The 20,925-nt window shown below is 35.2% G+C and overlaps 2 protein-coding genes across 11 annotated transcripts in view; both read left to right on the top strand.

The window, feature by feature from the left end:
* The first annotated feature begins 54 nt into the window (after window positions 1-54).
* On the top strand, window positions 55-16,183 carry gudu (Armadillo repeat-containing protein gudu). 6 transcript variants are annotated; one of them, XM_019043192.2, is made up of 12 exons: window positions 55-1,215; window positions 1,879-2,132; window positions 2,641-2,787; window positions 5,238-5,447; window positions 6,222-6,470; window positions 7,124-7,234; window positions 7,680-7,904; window positions 8,391-8,687; window positions 9,165-9,353; window positions 10,426-10,521; window positions 13,882-14,103; window positions 15,285-16,183. In XM_019043192.2, exons 2-12 carry the CDS (start codon window positions 1,923-1,925, stop codon window positions 15,393-15,395), a joined length of 2,067 nt encoding a protein of 688 aa, XP_018898737.2. In that variant the 5' UTR covers window positions 55-1,215; window positions 1,879-1,922; the 3' UTR covers window positions 15,396-16,183. The 6 variants fall into 6 exon arrangements, with proteins under 6 accessions (XP_018898737.2, XP_072162125.1, XP_018898736.2 ...); XM_019043191.2 differs by lacking the exon at window positions 55-1,215 and adding an exon at window positions 1,229-1,395; XM_019043190.2 differs by lacking the exon at window positions 55-1,215 and adding an exon at window positions 1,229-1,536.
* A 1,472-nt stretch (window positions 16,184-17,655) lies between these two features.
* Iml1 (GATOR complex protein Iml1) overlaps window positions 17,656-20,925 on the top strand; it is a 37,248-nt gene continuing 33,978 nt past the window's right edge. For all 5 annotated transcript variants that reach the window (XM_019043277.2, XM_019043279.2, XM_019043278.2 and 2 more), the window contains exons 1-3: window positions 17,656-17,995; window positions 19,386-19,523; window positions 20,270-20,439. In XM_019043277.2, coding sequence (XP_018898822.2) covers window positions 17,953-17,995; window positions 19,386-19,523; window positions 20,270-20,439 — 351 coding nt within the window. In that variant the 5' untranslated portion in view covers window positions 17,656-17,952. The remainder of the gene's footprint in view (window positions 17,996-19,385; window positions 19,524-20,269; window positions 20,440-20,925) is intronic.

Raw genomic sequence — 20,925 nt, 5'->3', positions numbered from 1 at the left:
GAGATGAAAATAATTGAGTTCATAATCATATACTCAAAGTTGAATATTCCATCTATAAAACTTCCGCGGCCCTAAAATGTGTATTTGAAAATGCGGGCTCTATAAGGGGCTAATATTTTTATCAGAGGGCTTCATGTGTGGAATGAGAGCTGTTATAAAGCAATTTTCATGTTGCTGGAGAATGGTGTATTGAACCTAATCCATAAAATTATCAGGTCAAGGAGCTGTTACCTGTTCAAAATGTCAAAGTGTGAAATGAAGTGTATTCTCTTTTATTCAATCTGATAAAGGCATGTTTTTGCAAAGAAGAAATGAACAATTAGCTTAAAGTTAAAGATTTTTTATGAAAGAACAACATTGTCGTTCCCTCAACAGCTTCTTTCCTTAGAAGTCCGACCCATATGGTCCAAATTGTGATTGACGGCAGTCTGAGCAGATCCTTAATATAGCTTCATAAAAACGACAATTTCAACGAGTCTAAAGTATAATTCAACAGTGTAACCTTGGAGATAGACACTTGCAAGGGGTTTCTATGATCTGCCTCTACAAAAAAATTAAAAAAATATAAGACACTTTCTTGCAGGTGTCGAAAATTCGAAGGTAAGTTACTTATCTTAAAGTTAGTCAAAATAATATAATTTTTCCCTCCACTTTTGTTTTTTTTCCAGCAGTAAATAATTTCTATCCCTTTCAAGGATTTATGTTCAAAGTTATTCTGTTGAATTTTACGCGAGATTTATTGAATTTATCCTTTAGTGATGCTATGATTCGGGTCTACTTACCAACCCTCCCATAAACGTAAACTATGCGAGGTCTCCTGAAGAAAGGAGCTTTCTAAGGAATGACTATGAATATGGCCCTATGTAAGATTTTGTAGCCAAGTCGTTTCAAATAAACTCAGTTTTGTTGCAAGCAGTAAAATTTCCAACTTTTTTTGGCTTTCAAAATACCAATGCACTTGACAAGACAGTTAAAGATGGAGTCAACAAAAAAATATTTCTGATATGGGACCAACTCATATTGAATGCACTCCGGTTTCTCCTCCTTTCCAATACCTGTCATTTTACCAAGATTCTTTTAATTCAGTGGTCTTTCATACAGTGAGACAAGAAAACGTTATTTGATCGTGTGGATGAAGCTCTCTTCAATCAATAGTTGTTCCTGCATTGCTTCCATGGTTGCCTGGCGCCTGTTCAGTGTTAGATCAATACTCAGGTATTGTTTTGTCTTTAATTTTCATGATTCCACGAGAATCCGTCCTAGATTTTAGAGACAAATTTTTTAACTTATTATCTCTTATTTTACCCTGTTTTAACCTGAAAATATCTCAAAAACTTCGTCTTCAAAGAAACTATGTGCTCTTCCCGTTCCGCTTGGGTCAAAGAATCGTAGGAAGTAAGGTTGATTTTTGAAATTACTATACAAAGATTAATCAAACAAGTGACATCATGAGATGCGATTTTCTGCCACTTTGATTCCAAATTATTTCTTTCATCTTGGAAGGAACAAAATGATAAATCAGAAACAACATGTGAAGTAAGCAGTTATTTTTTAGCATATACATTTTTTGAGCTCCTCCAGGGCAAGCAATATTTTTTTTTATTTTACTTGACACTTTTGCAGCTCAAAATAAGTAGAGAATGCTTATATTTTTGGGATTGTTTGTTTTTTTTTATCATATTTATTTCAAGTAGTCTTAAATTCTTTCTCCTCGATCATTGCTATCCTTTGTCACTAAATAAGTTATAATAGGTACTAATAATACTAAATAAAATCTAAAAAATGTTTTCTTGTCACAGACATTGGAGATGTATTGTAGTCCTATAATGTAATAATTGTGTAATAGAATTGCCAAAAATACTCTCTTTTTCTTCTTAGTTTGGAATGAAAGCTCTTGTGAAGGATCCAATACCTAATCAAGCATGAGTCAACGAGTTGAAGAAGATGAGAAGGGACAGACTCAATTGGGACCGCGTGAAGTCTATGTGGAGGAACTGCCAGATAATGACGATAGCTCTGTATGTGGAGGCTCTTCTGACGAGGAGGATGAGGACAGATGGAAGGACGCTCGGAAGCAGCAAGAGTTGCCCTCGGAGTATTGGCATATTCAAAAATTGATCAAATATATGAAGGTAAACTTTTTTCTTTTCATTCTTCAACTTAGCATTTAAGGTTGAATTTCAAGAAATCATATACCCAGGTAAAGCAATCGTCAATTGATAGATGGACCGGCCATTATCTTTCATTCATTTTTTTGTGTTTTTAATGAAAACCCTTACAACCACCACATTTACATGTTTGTACTCATGAAATAAGTTGTAGTTCTAATTGAGTTCTTCTTTATTCTTAGTCTAAAATCAACATTAATTGACTTGAGTTACTACATAGTGCAGCATAAAATTATCAATTGCATATCTTCCAAGTCACCTACATATTTCTGCAGTTTTTTTTCAATACCTAACTAATGAGGCTTCTTAGTTTATCTCCAGCAGAGAGGAGGTGCAAACAATGCGAAGATGAAGATGATTTGTATACTAATAGATGACAACAAATATTAAAATAAAATGAGACGAAAAAGAATCTAAGTAAAAATACAAATTTTCAATTATCTGTCCATTCACTTTCGTTTTACTTTCACAGGCTGGAAACCAGACGGCAACAGTCATTGCTCTAGTGTGCCTTAAAGATCAGGATTTAACACAGGAAATGAATCAAGAAGCAATTCGAGAAATTGGCGGCTTAGAAGTCCTCGTAAACCTTCTGGAGACAAATGATTTCAAGTGTAAGGTATCTAAATTCTATACATTGTCTAAAGTTTAAGAAAGTCATCTAAATGTCTTTCAACATTATTAAAAGGTATTCTGCATTATTATTTTAATGCATTCATAAGGCAGATTATGGTGCCTTTTTCTTTAGTGCACGGCAGCAATTCATTGTCTGGCAACAAAATACTCAGATATCATGGAAGAAAATGAGCAGCAGGCATAAACCTAAAAATATGGAAACCTCTTAGATTAAAAGTATAGCATAGTGAGAGACTTCTTATGATCAAGTATCATTGAAATGGTAATGTAGAACACTAAATTCTCTGACGACAACAGACAGAGAACTCCAAAATTCGTAGTTTTCCAGATAATTTTTACCGAGCATCTAATTTTACTTCGTCTCTTTATATATTTAATTCATATATGTAGATAGGTGCAAGGCATGTACTTATCTCATAGTAGGTTATGTAATTTGTTTAAATAAAAAAAGAAAGCTCAACTCTTGAAAATATGACAACTTGGTAACAATTCTTAGTTGTCTCTCTCAAGACCTGAGTTGTCACTGAGAACTAACTTACATGGTCAGGATTGTTTGTGTCTTACGTAGGCGTGGTGTAATGAAAAAATTATGTTGCGCAGTATGAATTTTTCAATTTTGGCAAAATTTTAGAGGCAGACATTCATTTGCATTAGTTAGCTCCAAAAATTCCAATGCTGAAGTATTTGAGATATCTCACAAAGTTTATGAGACTTCCTGAGAGAAAGATGGATTTCTTTTTGGTGTATTTTCTGGATACGAATACCTACACTATTGTTTCTATTTTAATCTTATCTGACTTATCTTGCAATGTTTGCATTGATAATGAGTAACAGTTCAATGGGTCACTTTTGCAAGTATACAGGGTGTCCGGAAGTTAACGTACTTAACTTTCAGGATCGCTTTTTCGGCTCAAAATAAGACTTTTTTTCCTATACTCATATGCCCGAAAACGCTTCATACGTGAGCTATGCGCTCAGTTGCCATTATTTTTCGTTCAAATTAATATAGCTCCTCGTCATTTTTTCATAGGTGGCTGAAACTTTGCATAGGGGGGTATTTTTTAGCGCTCTATTCATTTTTTGTGTTTTCAAGGACGTACGTCTTCGAAAAATGACGTCAGAAGCTTTCCCGAATTTGAAAAATGCGATAACTTTTTTGGTAGATGAAATTTCGAAAAACGGATTAAGGCACGTGAAAGAGCGTAAAAAATCAAGGGGTCCAAGTACTGCACAAAATTTTCCAGAAACGCGTTATTTCGACGCAAAAGAACTTTGAAAAATTTTAAGATTTTCGAAGCTCCTTGCTGTGTAGGCAATTTTTACTGCAAGGATTGAAAAATTGCCTACAGAGCAAGGGGCTTCGAAAACCTCGAAGCTATTGAGACGGCTCTTGACCTTTCCCTCACACTTTTTCCAGGCTTGGGACTGGCCCGAGCATCATCTTACGAAAATCGCGGTTAGGCGGCGATATTTTAGGTATCAAATATCCACCGAAAAATCATACTTGGAGGCTTATCGAAAACATGGTTTCAAATGGAGCTTCGAAAATCTTAAAATTTTTCAAAGTTCTTTTGCGTCGAAATAACGCGTTTCTGGAAAATGTTGTGCAGCACTTGGACCCCTTGATTTTTTACGCTCTTTCACGTGCCGTAATCCGTTTTTCGAAATTTCATATACCAAAAAAGTTATCGCATTTTTCAAATTCGGGAAAGCTTCTGACGTAATTTTTCGAAGACGTACGTCCTTGAAAACACAAAAAATGAATAGAGCGCTAAAACATACCCCCCTATGCAAAGTTTCAGCTACCTATGAAAAAATGACGAGGAGCTATATTAATTTGAACGAAAAATAATGGCAACTTTGTAAGCGCATAGCTCATGTATGAAGCGTTTTCGGGCATATGTGTATAGGAAAAAAAAGTCTTATTTTGAGTCGAAAAAGCTATCCTGAAAGTTAAGTACGTTAACTTCCGGACACTCTGTATTTTTCATTCATTTTATCAATCTATGAGATCAAAAAATAGGTGTTTATATTTTTCTGATTTTTTTAACACAAGGAAAATTTTGAAAAATCTATTTATTTTATCTTCAAACTTAGAGCTCTATTGTTGGCCCTTTCATATTAATTTTGAACTTTTAAGGTCAATTTCGATTTTCTTGTAAATCATTGTTTGCAACCTGGTATATTCCAGGATCTTGCAAGTTACATATATTTTTTGCATATTAGTGCAAAGCAAAAGATGGATATGAGATTATTGGTGATTCCTTCCAACCTCAAAAGTGCAAAGTCCGAAAACGAATACTTACCTAGATCATCAAAACATGCTTGCTCTGCTTTAAGTAGGACCCTTTCAGTAAATCTCTGTGTGCAAAATTCGATTCATTAACAGCAATGGGCAAGAGAAATTAAATCTGATAATTTTTTCTTCCGCAGCTTGGAGCTTTATCAATTTTGAGCCAAATAACAGCAAGTTTGGATACAAGGAGGACTATAACGGACCTTGGTGGAATACCACTTTTAGTCAGGCTATTGTATGATCCTTCATCTCAGCTTCAAATGCTGGCTGCTGAAACTATTGCAAATACAGCAAGAATTCGGAAAGCAAGGAAAATCGTCCGCAAGAAGGATGGAATCCCTAAACTTGTAGGTTTCTCATTCGCTCGAGTTAGCTTTAATGATGAGCAAAAATAGTACAGTGAGCATCTCGTACTAAAGTTCTATCACCCTTTACTACTCATATCAGATTTCAGAACTGAGCATTTACCCTTTAATTTCAATGTGTGAAAATTGTTCATTAACTGCTGTCTCAGACTCACTGAGTCTATAAGTTGCAGGTCCTAAATAATATTAATTAAAAAAAGAAGAAAAAAACAGATCATAACTTTTTTATGTGATCTGTTTAGTTTAATAAAAGGTGATTACAAAGCAAAAACTTTTACTTTTAATCAACATTGTTTACGTTGCCTCACTTTTTTGAATACTTGACATTGCATTCTGCTAGAAACATATGAATGATGAAGGATAATCCATTCAATGTTCTATAGTTGAACTACATAAGCTACAAAAGAGCTGCCTTCACAACGCTCCTTAGTTCTCTGCGGCGCCTAACCACCACAGCACCCTGTCCTCCCACAACCCTTCAGGGAGTTGGTACTTCCTCATTTCATTTAAAACTTCCTGTCGCTACCCTCTCATCGTGTGTCCCCTCATTTCCTCCAAGGAGGAACATAATCAAGCATCTTCTTTGGGATCATCTCCTCCATCATCATGAGGCAAGACCTTTGTCTGAGATTTTTCACGGAATTCTTTAGTGAAGCATGTGATCGGTTTTCATTTTTTTCTCTCTTTTTTGATTCCTCATCTTCTAATCAAAAGTATGGTTTTAAGAAAATAAAATGTATTTTTTTCGTATTTTAGGTGGATTTGCTTGATGTGCCACAGGTATATCTGGGCTCATCAATAGAAGAGTTAGATCAAGAAAAACAGGACACAGTTGCAGTGGTACGGGGAAGTTCCAAAGCGCTCTGGTCCTTGTCGAAATCTCAAAAAAACAGAGAAGTCATGCGGAAAGCAGGATGTGTCAAACTTTTAGCCCGGTTGTTAAGATCTGTCCATGAAGATATTGTTTTGCCTGTGATTGGAACAATTCAACAATGTGCGTCTGAAGTGAGTTAAAGTATATTTTTACGGAATTCAACACAATTGCCCCTAGTCACACTAAGTTTGAACCGAGAGAAAGAGGTTCAAAGCCTATTTCTCTATAAGACTCAATAATAAGTACAAAGTCGAAGGATTATTCTTGTTCAACAAAATTCTTAACTTTGAATTTTTGACAGAATATTCCTGACTAAATGACCTCAAAACCATTCCCAACCCATTTTTTTCCAAAATTCGGCTACCCAACCCTTTTTTTTTTCTTTAGCCTGTTTCTGTGAAACGTTATTCATTTATGGCAACGGTGCGTTGCTCACACTATTGGTCCATTGGTAGAATGAATCATGAACTTACCTACACATAGAATCTTGTTCATAATCCTTCTGGACTCAATGGGCACACATTTTATTTAAGTGGATACTCAAAATTCATAAGTTTTCCCCTGCAAACGTAATGATAATATTTTTCTCTGTTTCCCGTCCCCAGCAATCAAAGCACAATGAAACATTTTGAATGCTCAAATTTGATGAAATATAGCAATTTAACCAAGCGTCACACTGAAAGTAGTATCAAGTGAAATATGATATCCATATTGACAAGTGGAAAAAATTATTGTTCTGTTTAAATGTAACCATTTCACTTATTTATGTTTTCACTCATTGCAGAGTAAATACCAGTTAGCAATTCAGACTGAAGGAATAGTCGAAGATCTTGTCCGCTACCTGTCTAGTCCAAATGATGATCTGAAAACACATGCAGCCTCTGCGATTTTTAAAGTAAGGTACCAAATATAAAGTTGAAATATTATTTGTTTTTTTCCAATTCATTTATTGTTTTCTAGATTACTCTCATCAAACGTTTGATCAACTATCTTTTTTGATTGATATTAAGAAGGTATTTACCGTGGAATCAAGCCCTCACTTTGTGTAAGGTACTTACTTAAATTGAAAGTAACAGAAAATAATATTGAGTCGGCCTAAAACAAGAGAAAAAAATCATTAAAAATTTGGCCTAAATACTGTAACAGGAGTGTAGAATAGTGCTGGATCCTTACTATACTCTGCGGGGAGATCAAAGCCAAAAAACCTAAAGTTTTGGATAGTTATGGTTTTTAATAGTTCTATGGATCTGTCAAAGCAACTCTATTGTGTTATGTATGCACAATTCAAGCTTGTCCCTTCCTTCAAAAGTCTATATGGTAGGTTACTCTGACTTTTTCAGTGTGCTGAGGACATGACAACGAGGAATGCGGTACGTCAGCACGGAGGTCTTGACCCATTAGTCGGTTTAATAAAGTCCGAGAAAACGAGGAGTAATCAACCTCTCCTGGCAGCTTGCACAGGAGCTGTTTGGAAGTGTGCTATCAGTCCTGACAATGTACGTCGACTGGATGAATTGAGGACTGTGAACACATTGGTTGGACTTTTGGCAGAGGAAGACGAGCAAGTAAGTGCAGAAATGAATTTTTTTGTTTCCGGAAGGGGTAAGTCCATTGCAAAATTTTAAAATTGCTAAGAGATGCTTAGTGGGAAACATTAATCGGGAAACATAACTTGTACTGAATCAGGAGTGTTAAGTTGTAGAAATTGCGGCAATCTTGATACTTAAGATTTCTTATCATCTGACTAGGTCATCCACCACAATGCAAAATCGACCAAGGTTTTAGTAAAAGAGACGCACAATTTTGCTGAAGACAGTTCATGAAGCTTAGTGTGTAGATAACAAATTTACTTCAGTAAGTGTAATGTGACAGATATGAATAGATAGAGAGTGTAACTGTACAGCTTACGTTTTAGTGGACAGTTTTTAAAACCAGTTTAACTAGTGGAATTTCATCCTATGACATTCTCTTTGATATTCCTAGCCATAATGTGTATTTCTTGGTCTTATGGAATTTTCCTCCAATGGAATCATTATTTCATTTTTTCTCAGGTTCTAACTAATGTTGTGGGTGCCCTTGCAGAATGTGCAAAACTGGCACATAACCGTGATGTGATTAGGAAAGTGCAAGGGATTCCACCTTTAGTGAATTTGCTGAACTTGACAAATCAGCCTTTACTAGAAAATACGACCAGAGTTCTTGGAGAGTGCGCATGGGACTCAGAATGCATGGCAGAAATTGAGGAGATGGATGGTGTTCGATTGATCTGGTCATTACTTAAAAATGACTCCCCAAAAGTGCAAGCCGAGGCAGCATGGGCCCTAGTTCCTTGTGTCCAAAATGCAAAGGTAATTAATGTGCTTCTTGTTTATATGATTGTATTTAATGTTTTCTCATATGAAGCAGGATGCTAAAGGAGGTTGCATGCTCTCAAATAGCAATGATCTCAAAAAGTTGCGGTCCAATCCGTTGATAATTTGTTAAGATTATTGCTATAAAATCACTGAAAGAGAGTGGATACAAAGTGTGTTGAAGTGCACGAGGTGCATGATAGCAAAGTTCACAATCATTGAAGTAAAAAAGTCCTCTGGTACGAAACAATTTAATCAGCACCTATTTTTATTTTTTGAAGTGATGGAGTTTCAGATGCTGCTTGATACAGTGGATATCATATCTATCAAATTTCAGAAAAAAGAATGAGATGTCTCTTTTTTGAAGTTGGATTTTTTGTGAGTCTTGTGCTTTTATAGGAAATTCTAGTCGGTTAATAGACTGCAATGTTCAATGGAGAAATGAATGCCTCTAATTCTCAGCTGTATTTTCAGAATTCTGGGGAACTAGTTCGAAGTTTTGTTGGTGGACTTGAACTGATGGTCCGTCTTCTTTACTCTCCTGATAATCAAGTACTTGCATGTGTTTGTGCGGCAATTGCAAAAGTAGCTCAAGACCGGGAGAATTTAGCCGTCATCTCTGATCACGGAGTCGTTCAAATGCTCTCACACCTAGTCAAGACTGTAAGTTTAGATTTATCTTAATTTTCAGCATTTCAGATGTCTTTCTAGAGAAAACTTCTGCTTATCTTTCTTTTAAGGAAAATAAAATGAAGAACTCTCGCAATTTATTGCATAAATCTCAATCAGTAAATCCATCCTATCAAAGAATAACTTTTCCTTGCAAAATTCAAATTCCTTTCCATTATGGTATTGAAAGTGAGTATTGAGTGAGTAAAGAGCTTTAAAGCATTTGCTTTGATGAATCATGAAAATGTCAAGTACATCATAGATTTTAGTCTGTAGATGAATTCGATCATTGTATTATCAGGAACTCCTTATCAACATTCATGGGTTGATTTTATTTTGTGAGAAAAACTCAGAGTTTGAATTTTGTTAGCTTACAGTCAATCGCAAATTGAGTGAAGATAACTCAGGATCAGCCAGCTCAGCCAATTAGAAAAATTATGTTCAACTTTGGTGACTTGAGCCAGCCATAACTTAAAAGTTGGGCACAGCAACTAAATTTATTTCCTATAAATTACTATTTCGATTTCATAAAAATGTTTATACTGTAGAGTGTTACTTCTTGGTATTTATGGATTCTATCCTTTCCTTGAAAATACTTACCAATCACATTTTCAGGTTATATAGCCACTTCATTAATGTCCAACACAGTGCCACAGAAAAAAGTGTTGCACTCCTAATACATTGATCGCCATGCGGTTGAACATATGTAACTGTTTAAAATGCTCTCACTGACTCCATACTGGCCAAAATAACTGGAATCGATCCTAGTCTAAAGGGCTGATTTCTGAAATGCCTACTCAAAGTCTGATGTTCATCAGCAGAACTCATCAGCAGTGTCATCACACTGCATCAACATTGTTTGAACAGAGGATTTACCATGTTTGATAATCATGAAATTTTCGAAAACAAAAGGCTATTTTTTTATTTTCCTCAAGAAGCAAGTCAAAATCCCGGGTAAACTTATGGTATCATTAAGAATATGCAGATACAGTCCCATGGCGGTCAATGTGTTAATGTTATGTAAGTCACAGAAAAGTCATTCAAAAACTTTATTGTGTGATGATAGCGTGCTGTTAACAAGCAAGCAAATAAGATTACAGAAACGAATCCAGACTCATCCAGAAACAAAAGCGAACTAAAACAGAATTTGCTAGAGGAAGAGGTGAACCAAATTTGCTTTTACATCCACACTGATTCACTTCACTCAAGACACTCAATGAACACCGTTAATTTTATCCCCTTTGCCGCAAGTTGAATTCACTCAGCAAATAAACTGATATCCAAAAATCAATCGCTTTTACTTAGTCGAAGTTCAGAATGCATTTTCAGTATTCAGCAAATGTCAAACTTCTAACCTATATTAATCAGTTCTTTGAGAAAAAACTTTTTCTAGTCCTTTCTCAATAAAATCTAAGAAAAATGTTACGGAAAAATTTGACCAGCAATTACTACAAACATAGCTTTAGTAAATTTTTAGAGTTCAGTAGCAGTACGCTAATCTTGTTTAAAAATCCTAGGGGCATTTGGCGAGGAAGTTTCATTTTCAAGTGCTATCTGTCAATTTTTCAGAGTCACAGAGATATATAATTAAGAAGTAGGTAATTTTTTGCAAGGAGCTGAACAAAGATGACGGCTGCATCAATTGTTTAGGCATGACCTGTGGCGCATTCCCTCTTATTTCTACGTATCAAAGCCTAATGTTTAGGTGGAGGGTAAAGTTAGAATACTATGGGCCACGAGATAAGGCACAAGATTAAAAACCTTACCTTGGACTCACCTTACAACACAAAACCACTTCACACCACTACTTTTTAACATTCATGTATACCCACAGCATTGATTCACTGAAACCAGCTCACACCAATTCACCAACTCATCTTTGATTCCTCACTTCCTACAAGCCAGAAACACTGCCTATTAATGGTACAACTAGAATGAACACATAAATCTCCATCTCTGTGCTTTAAAATTTCTCCTCATGTTCGATTTTTTCACGAGGAAACCACTTGATTATTTTACATGAAACTTTCAGTGGATATGCCTAAAAGAGAGAAAGAAAATTTTACAAAAGCAGAAAAAAGAAATTGATGAATTAGCCCATTGGGATGTTAGTTCAGAATTTTTTTTTCTGTGAAATTTGTTTCAGTAATGACTTTCGAGTGTTTTTGAAAAAAGTAAAGTATGTTTGCAAGCTGTGAAGGGAGAAATATTGTTTTTCTAGTATTGCCATTGCTATGTTATAACAAATAATAAAATGCTTAGTGCTTAATACTGCTGGTAAACTGCATGATACTGGACACAATTATGTCTGTTAAACCATAGCATAACATTGTACAGTCAATGAGAAATAAATTTGAATAACTTCCAAGGAGATTTGACACTTTGATTAAAGTCTTAAAAGTCTGAGAAATAGGCAAAAGTTATTTTAGTTGTATGAAAATCTCTGTCAGGTCACAAATCGCCAAGCTTCTTCTGGAGGAGCCACTTCATATTTGAACAATACTTTCAACTAAGTAGACACTTAAACAACATCAAGCAAAGCAAGTTCATTGATTTTTTTTTTTTTTTTTTTTTTTTTTTTTTTTTTTTTTTTTTTTTACATGAGCTCCAAGCTGTACTAGAGCGAGCTATCACCAAGACTCAGTGAAGGTTACAAAAATTTCTTTGATTCAACACGGGAATAATGTTATTGGTCTAAGTGTATGTCCCTGAAACATTTACTTTTTATTTATTGCAATCAATCATGTTTTTTAGGCTTATGATGCTCTCTTCTCCTGAGTGCAGTGAGAGGAGAGCAATCGAGGAGTGGGCAGTGCACATGCCTTGCCCAAGTATAATCAGGGCGGAGAAAATTTTTGCGGCTGGCCAGTTATGCATGGTCAATTCAGTCCCGTCTTGACTTAGCTGCAAGAAGGACTAGAATAATTGTCATCGATGCTAACGTCCTCACTGGCAACTTTCTTAGGTGTCTGAAGCAATTGAAATTCGTCCTCCTTCTACCCTTTTACCTTTTTACCTTCCAGCAACTCTCTCTCCCTAATAAGCAACGTGGTGAATGCTCCTGAACAGTGCTAGTTTGGTGCTCGGAGACTGTAGAGAGCGAGTAAGATAGATCATTTTAGTCTGTGGTTGTTTAGGACGTTGCAAGTTGAATGGACCAGCTGCTACAGTCTATGAAAAACAAGGATGAATGTAGCTGGAAGCTCCCTTCTTCCCTTCAAATTTTCCTCTTTCATCCAACTTTGTATCTATCTTGAAAATTGTGGTCTATGTTGTTTGGAATTATTTACAAGTCATATCACAAACAGAGGAACCTCTAAGAGTCAAGGATGAAAACATAGTTTACCTCCAAGCAAAAAAAAAAAAAACGAGGCTTCAGCGCTGCAGTAGATGTGTTTACTACTACACATGGAAAAGTATGAGATTTTTGCATATATTTTGCACTTGTATGTGTGCACGTCTTTTTAGATGATCTGAAAAAAGTTGAACATGGCAAATAACTTTGAGAGAGAGAGCAATACAGGTTTATCTTAGTGCACATGCAAAAATGAAATTAAGTGTGATGGTTCAATTCACTATTTTCAAATGTATCCAGCAGCTGAACAAACTGAAGGTGATCCCGGAAATCACTTAGGACCAATTTTCGGGATGGAATGCATTTGGTGACTTCAACAGCAAATATAAAATGTTCAAAATGTGTAGACAAATAATCCTCAGATTTATCTCTGATGTAGAATAGCAGCCCTCTATTCAGCTAAGGAGGTCCAGATACCCCCCCCCCCCCCCCCAGCACTGTTTCCATGAGGAATTCCACATGCAGTTTGTGGAACATTAATTTTCGATGCTAACGGCTTTTTTGGTGGATTTTCATCTTAGAGATAGTTGATTACTTTGACTAACGTGCACTTATGTTCTGAAAAATTAGAAAATTTCTCATTGTGAGGGAAAATTTATTTTTGCAAATATTTTCCGTCTTGTAGGTTTGAAGAATAGAATTAATGATTCTAAGTAGTTGAAGTTGCCCTCCAGACCGATCGTAATTAGTGTTTCACCATACTACTAATCTCTAAGGTAAAATATTCGTGGAATGTGGCTTTCCCTCTCATTATGAATATTGTCTAATTTTTGGGAAAATAAGTGTGCAATGGCCAAAAAACCAACTGTCAAAATGACTCATGTGCTCAAATGGTACGTGCTAAAAGTCTTTTATAGCTGATTTTGAAAAATTAATCAATGAAGTCCTTCAGTGTAGTATCATATTTCTCAATGGTAAAATCAAAAAATGGATGACACAATTAATTGCAGAAGTCATTGATGAGTCATGCGTGATACATCTGTTTTGCTTATCAGTGAAATTATCTACATTTACGGCTAGAGTCCTTATGATTTTTTAAACAATTAATTTACCGATGATTCATCTTTAACATTAGTAACTTAAAATATCTGTGATTTTGTGTCAAAATATATTTGGTGAACTCTACTTGTACCAGATTTGATTTCTTTTTGGTTTTATTTTTTTTAGGATGATGACAATTTACGAGAACACCTTGCAGCAGCCATTGCCAACTGTTGCAACTGGTCAACAAACTGTCATGAATTCGGTCGTCTTGGGGCTGTTACATCTCTAGTTGAATACATGATTAGTGAGAGGAAGCAAGTTCATCGTACCACTGCCCTTGCTCTTGCCAATCTCTCTCAAGACCCTTTCAACTGTATTACGTTGCATCAAAGTAGAGTTGTGCCTGTAAGTATCTCTTCGTTCACTAATAATTCATTGAACCCAGTCTAATTGAAAGGAATTCTGTAGTGAAAAGGAAAATTGGTCTCACTGAAATTCCAAAGGGACATAAACATGATGAGAGTTTGGATTTGATTAAAATATTTGAGATTTTCTCAAAATCGCTTTTGAATTCACCCAGAAATCATTGTCAAATGAGACTTAGCAATGTTGTAACGATAAAGCACAAAAACATAGCCTGAATATACGAATAAAGAAGGAGAGAATTAAAATATGGGTAAACAATGCTAGAACATTAAAAACACTAAAAGGCAGGACGTTTCGAGCTGTTACCAGCTCATTTTCAGCTGCAAAAAACATAAAAACAAGTAAAAAACTGAGTGGCGACCTGACCCCAGCTATTATCACATAACCACTCTTTGCAATGTTGTAATGCAGTCTACCTCCTGGCTTTCACTGCTTCATTCAACAGATTGGGTATAATAGATGTTATTCCTTTTTTTTGGACTTTTTCAATTTGGTTTAAAAAAGTTTTCAATTAAATTTTCGTAATCATATATACAAGAATACACTTATCAAAATTTGATGATGGCCGTCAATTAATATAATTGCAGTTTTTTACTAGGTATCAGCCAATCGATTTTTTTAGCATAGTTTGTTTCCTAACTCATTATTTTAAGACCTGATTTCTTTGCCCACACTACATTCTCCTCCAATGAGTTTCTCGCTTGCATAGGGCTAAAAAATCGATTCCTAGATACCTCAGAAGAAACTTCAATTACATGAACACATGTAACGATTTACATGATATACATGTCTCTTTAAGTGATGTTTACATGTCCCTTCCTGGAGCTTTTTGACACCCAACCGCCATTGTCCCCAATCAAACCACAACCCGTAGGAAATCGAGCACCTTAACATCCCTGCTTCAAGCTCATCCCTCCCGACCAAGTCTAGGACCTTATATTGGCAACCTGCTATTTCTTGTTTTTTTCCGAACATGACCGAACCATATTAGTTGTTTCGTCATAATTCCATGCTTGATGGTCTATTTGGCATACATTTGCTCTCTTACTGTCTCATTCCTGGTGCATTGCCTCCAGAAATACTAGCCAATCAAAACCATTTTGTAATCATACATGATTTTTTATACTGCCTACGCCTTCCTTTATCTTTGTGTTTTACAGTATCTACTCGAAACAATTGGATCAACAGACGAAGAATTGCAAGAGGCCTCTGCTATTTGTTTGAGTAACATCAGGAAACTTGCCCTCACTGCAGACACTTTGAAAATTTAATCAGCTTTCGAAAGTTTTGAATAAACTTATCACCTAAGAATTTGCAATGCAACACTTAAGTGATTCTGTAATGACGATTACAAGAACGGTATCCAAATTGGGCTTCATCCCTTGTTTTCTAGGTGTTTTTGAATATTTAGAATATTATTCTATCATACAGAGGTAGCTATAGTCTGAAGATGGTGTAAATTCTTTTAAGTTGTTGCAGCTACAGAATGAAAAATGCTGTTTTATCGCTTGAGTTGAAAGAGAAAAAACATATTTTTGGAGGAGGGGTTAAAATTTGAAAACATTAGTTTTTAGATCAGGTATTTGCCCTAAATTTCAAATTTTCTAGCTGCAATCATTGATGAGATTCTTAGCTTCTTCAGGACTTTTGCCCTGCTATGTTTAAGAGATGCTGCACCAAAAAACTTCAAGCTCAAAAAAATTCACTCATGATTCATCAAGAGTTTTGGGATCACCAGTGGATTTTTCAAAAGGATGTCCCTTTATCTCAAATATAGTATTAAGTAACATTCCTAAAAGTTTTAAAACATCCTAAGTGCAGCGGTTTCGGCCTGTAATTTGTTTGCCCCTCTAAGTGAACTTAATAGAAAGAAAGAGGAAGAATGTTACTTAACCAGCTCCAAATCTCTTGTTTTTTTGTGTATTTTCCTTTATGACTTTAATCAAATTTTTTATCTGCATGTTATATTTTTGCAAACATAAGAGTGAATGTTTAAGAAGATATAATTGTAACTTTTTGCCAATAAATAAAAGTTGATTATTTTAAAAGAAAACTATCAATCAAGTTTCATTTTTGTCCGGAAGTTTTTTTTCTATTAATTGCTAAGCAGCAACAACATCAAACCTCAAATCATGATGTTTTGGGAGATGTTCAAGTTTCTTCTACTTGAGGAAATAAAATGAACTTTTTATTGAAAGGAGATTTATTTACAGTGAACAAAAACCATACTAACAATCTTCAAACTCTCATACATGGTGAGGTTAGTAGTTCTTACCCAATTTATATTGTAGGTATGTTCCAAAGGAATAACACCTCATTTTACTGCGAAGAATTTGTCGATGACTGAAAATCGATTAATTTCTTCATGAATCAATGGCTATTTAATCATAAAATGTGTACCTCCAATGAGAATATTGTAAGTTTCCTTTCATGTTTATTTTTCACCAATTGACAGTTTTCATCACAATTTCCTGTGAATTTTCTTCACTTTTTCTTTGAAAATCTTTCAAAATTGGAAAAAATTAACATTTTGATTACCTTTCCTCAAAGAAAATGAAACATAATCAAAGGTTTCCACATGTTTAGTACGTGCAATTGAATCAGTGAGAACGAAAACACACCAACTCGGTACCTAACTCGAAAATGCTCAATTTTCATTAAAGATAATCAATTTTAATAAAGGTCATTGAAGTTAGGGCATCTGTTCAAACTCGGCCCTTTTAAGTGTCCTTAAGTACTTGTCTTTCGACACCCAAAATCTTTTTCTTAGACCAACTTCTACATTTACTGTGCAGTTTTGTGTGTGTCTTGATTATTTTCATGTTCACGAGTTGGTGTGTTTTTGTTCTCACTGATCCAATTATTGAGGAATGCATTTTTTGCAATTAATTATCGAAATGGAAACCACTGATTAAGCTGAGCATGTACATTTTCTCCTTATTGACTGAATGCGAAAAGGAGTTAAGACAGAACGATCTAATCTGTTCGAAGTCAGTTTAGGTATAAATGGGGAATGCCTTTTTCAAAACTTCATGAGGTGCTAAACTTTCTCTTATTTAAATCCTTGGTAACATGACACAAAAATTCGAACCAGTTGTATCCACTCACCTTTGCTTTCTTTTGAAAATGATCTCTGTGAAATGAAACTTTACAAAAAATTCACTGGATAAATGAGCTAATAATTTAGCATATCCAAGTGTCGAATTTGTACGCCGATTTTGAATAGGTAAATTACCTGAAACACTCGTTCCCTCCTTGAGCTGCTCATCAGTTTAGTCGCCGTTCTGTTTCGTTTGTCTTGCTTTTTGTGGATTGTGTCAAAATATCTGGAAGAAATTCGGTTCAATTTCACAGATACAACGTATGTTTGTTAGAATTTCGAAATTCATCCATCATTTGTCGAATTAATGAACAAATTCAAGCAATGACTCTCAATTCAAATTTCGCGGTAAAACCGATTCTAGCGCGATCTCTATCATAATTCAGAAAGTACATGAGGTAACCTTACTTTTCTGTTATCAATTTCTGCAATTTATTTATCAACAAGTAACAGAACAGGTGAACAAGTTTGAGAAACTTATCAGCATATCACCGATCAACCATCAACTACAATAAATTCTTTTGGGTTTCAGAGATCTCCATGGATAAGAAATCTCAAGTAGAACAAATTTCTCTATTAAAAAGTATCATGAAAAATAATACTAATAGTATAGTGAATCAACCATACATCATGTGATTTGAATGGGTCTTCTTTCCTGAAATGCCTCTAGTGTGTGTCTCCTACAGCAGGAGTTGGTTCCCCTCACAATTAGTTCCTTTACGCTCATAATGAAGTTATACAAATTGATAGTTCATCAAAAAGCATTCAGCGGTGAGTCTGTCCTGAATTTTTCATTCATAAGATTTGCATCAATAATTTTAATTCGCAAGAATGACTTTTTCCTGTTGAAAAACGGATATCACAGGAAGCAAGCAAGGTACACTCTACTATAGGTATGGACAAACGGGGTGCCGAAGCGGCAGCGCCGAGAATACAGGCCATCGAGTGACGTCACAAGTCGTACCGTCTTTGCCGCGCAGTTCATAATGACCTTGAGTTAGATCTGGTAGCTTTATTAAGCTATCAGACGAAATTAAAAAATTGATAAAATTCAAAATAACTACAAACTTAACTAAGAACACAAAATTGACGAGACCCACACTCAGGACAGAAAGTAAACAAGTTTTCAATACGGCGATGCAGTTGTACCATTGGACGCTGTCAAATCTAAGCATTTTGACGACTTCCTAAAATTTAAATTGTCCATACCTGTAGTAGAGTGTACCTTGGGAAGCAAGAGCTGAGAGATTGTTCAAATTCTCCAGAGATTTAAATTGATTTTTGATTAGCCTCGATTTGGCACAAAATTCAAAGGTTGAGTGGCATGCGGTGGATTTGGTGATTGGGCAAGTTATAGCGACCCCTCAGAGAAGAGAAGGTTTCAAGATGCAAAGGTGCTTGATCGGCCGATGGGAGACTGATCACGGACTAAATGTGCAGGAACCTGAAAAGGGGTAAAAAAATGTGAAGGCGGAAGCTATAAACCAGTTAAACGCATAGCTTACTGCGAAGGAAACTATGTAATGGACTCCCTTATGCTGAGAAAAAAGTGAAACTAGCACTTTTATGCGGAGGAAACAGTGAACCGAGCAAGTCTTATGTGAAAGATCTTTTATGAAAACTTGATTTGCAGAAAGTGGCAAGCCGGCAGGCGGGTGCGAGAAAATGCGAAAGCTTGATAGATTCTGCACCCCTTTAAGTAAGTAGGTAGTGGTTTTACTTAAACATTGCTTTTGTGAATGAGGGGCTTCTGACTCCTTCTGGTTTTTTTCATTCATTCCTCCCTCACAAACTAAATTAAACTTTGATGAAAATAAAAAGTCCAAATTCCTGGCCTTCAGGATTATATTGATGCTGAAACTCCCGAACCAATTTCCGCTCCTATTTTATTTTTTAAGTTTTGACAGATTTTTCTTTGTACAGAGTGCAAAAAGCTTTATAGTTTGCAACAATTTCCGTAGAGTAGTTTTTCATTTGCTTAATAAACAAAGTATGGCAAGAAGTCTGAAATGTTGCAAACGGAGATACGAGATTTGGGAGTTTCACCGTTGATATACACCACAAATTGAAAGCATTTAACATTCTTACAGTAGCAAATTTTTTAAAAGCACTATTCGATGACACTGGTGTGAAGTTAATTCATATCTCTCATACATTTCAGATGCTGATTTGATAATCAACCCGAAAGAATTCCCGCATTTGAAAATAGGAGACATAGTTGAAATTTATCATCCAGATGATGACTTCAGTCGATTACTTTTACAAATCACTTCCTTCAAGGAAGATTTGCAAGGCAGAGGTTTGTATAAATTACATTGTGTCAAGTCCCAACTATGAAGTTGTTGGGTTTCCAGGTATAAGTCGTAGTTCTGAAAGTCCAGGTGGGTAATTGAACAATAACAGGAATAGTTGAAAAGTGCAACATCTTGAAAATAAATGTGCATCGATTTTAACCGAGTTTCATGATTTTATGAAAATTTGTGTTTTTCTGCAGGGACAAACTCAAGGATATCATTCCTTTCGATCTATCACCCCCGGCTTTCAATTAATTGTCCGTGAATCACTCATAACCACCAGTAACACAAGTATTCCTGTTATTGTGAAATCATCCAGGTGACAAAGTCTTTGATTAGATCTAAAAGGGGAAAACAATAACCAACACCCTGTCTTTAAAAAAAAAAAAAAAAAAAAAAAAAAAAAAAAAGATTTGCATAAATTCCTTAGATCAGAGAGATCTGCTCGAAAAAATCTGTCATTACTACTCACAAAACATAAAAATGAGGTTTAAATCTACTATCCGACTTTCAGTTAGTCAAGATAAATTATTTTAACATTTTTAGAACCTTGATCTTTTCATTTCAAGTTTCTAAACTTTTACGTAAAAAGAAAATGATTCAATTTTTTGAATGTCAAATATATTTTTGAATAGGAAGGCTCAGTCATCCATTCATTACAAAGCTATATGCTCGGGCGTAGGAAACAATACTTACATCTGCGCCTTCTGTGTGCCTAAATTTTACCTCTATTTTCTAATTATTTTTCCAGAAACTATCAGTGTTGAACAAAGTATAGCCTCAACTTTTCAGCTAAGGGTATACAATGATGTTTACTTGAACAAAGTTATCCCAGAAACTGTAGCGCTGGACTCCGTTGAAGTCACATTTAAAGATCAGTATCTTGGTAGAAGTGAGATGTGGAGGCTTCGGAATAGTTTAGTAAGTATTACCAACTTATCTTTGATGAATGTGAGAATCTACCTCTTATCCAGCCATGATGATTGCTATTCTCAATGAATCAGCACTTTCAGGAGGATGCCATCCATATTTTCAGTGTTTAAATTTTTCATCATTTTTTAGATTATTCACTCAGAAGTTGCCTGAAACTATATTATTCATGCAAGGAACAACCGTTTTTAGGAAAAAACAATTCATTAATTATCATTTCATCAACATATCTGCATCGGAAAGTAATTGCACATGTGTTGTTTCTAAAATAAGCCAGAAATAGTATGTAATTCCTTATTACAAAATGTAATTCAATCATATATTATCTACTAATTTTGTTCACCATCATTTCAAGAGAGTCATTTTACGTTCGCAATGAGTTCTTTCAAAATGTCTATTACTGTCTTCTGTATTTTCATTCTGCAGTATTGTATTTAAGTTGAGAACAAAAGTATAGAAAGAGGAATTTCCCATTTC

Source organism: Bemisia tabaci, chromosome 1, assembly GCF_918797505.1.
Source record: "Bemisia tabaci chromosome 1, PGI_BMITA_v3".
Classification (NCBI taxonomy): Eukaryota; Metazoa; Arthropoda; class Insecta; order Hemiptera; family Aleyrodidae; genus Bemisia; species Bemisia tabaci.
The sequence above is the reverse complement of the archived record's forward strand: the minus strand, read 5'-3'. Positions and strand labels throughout refer to the sequence as shown.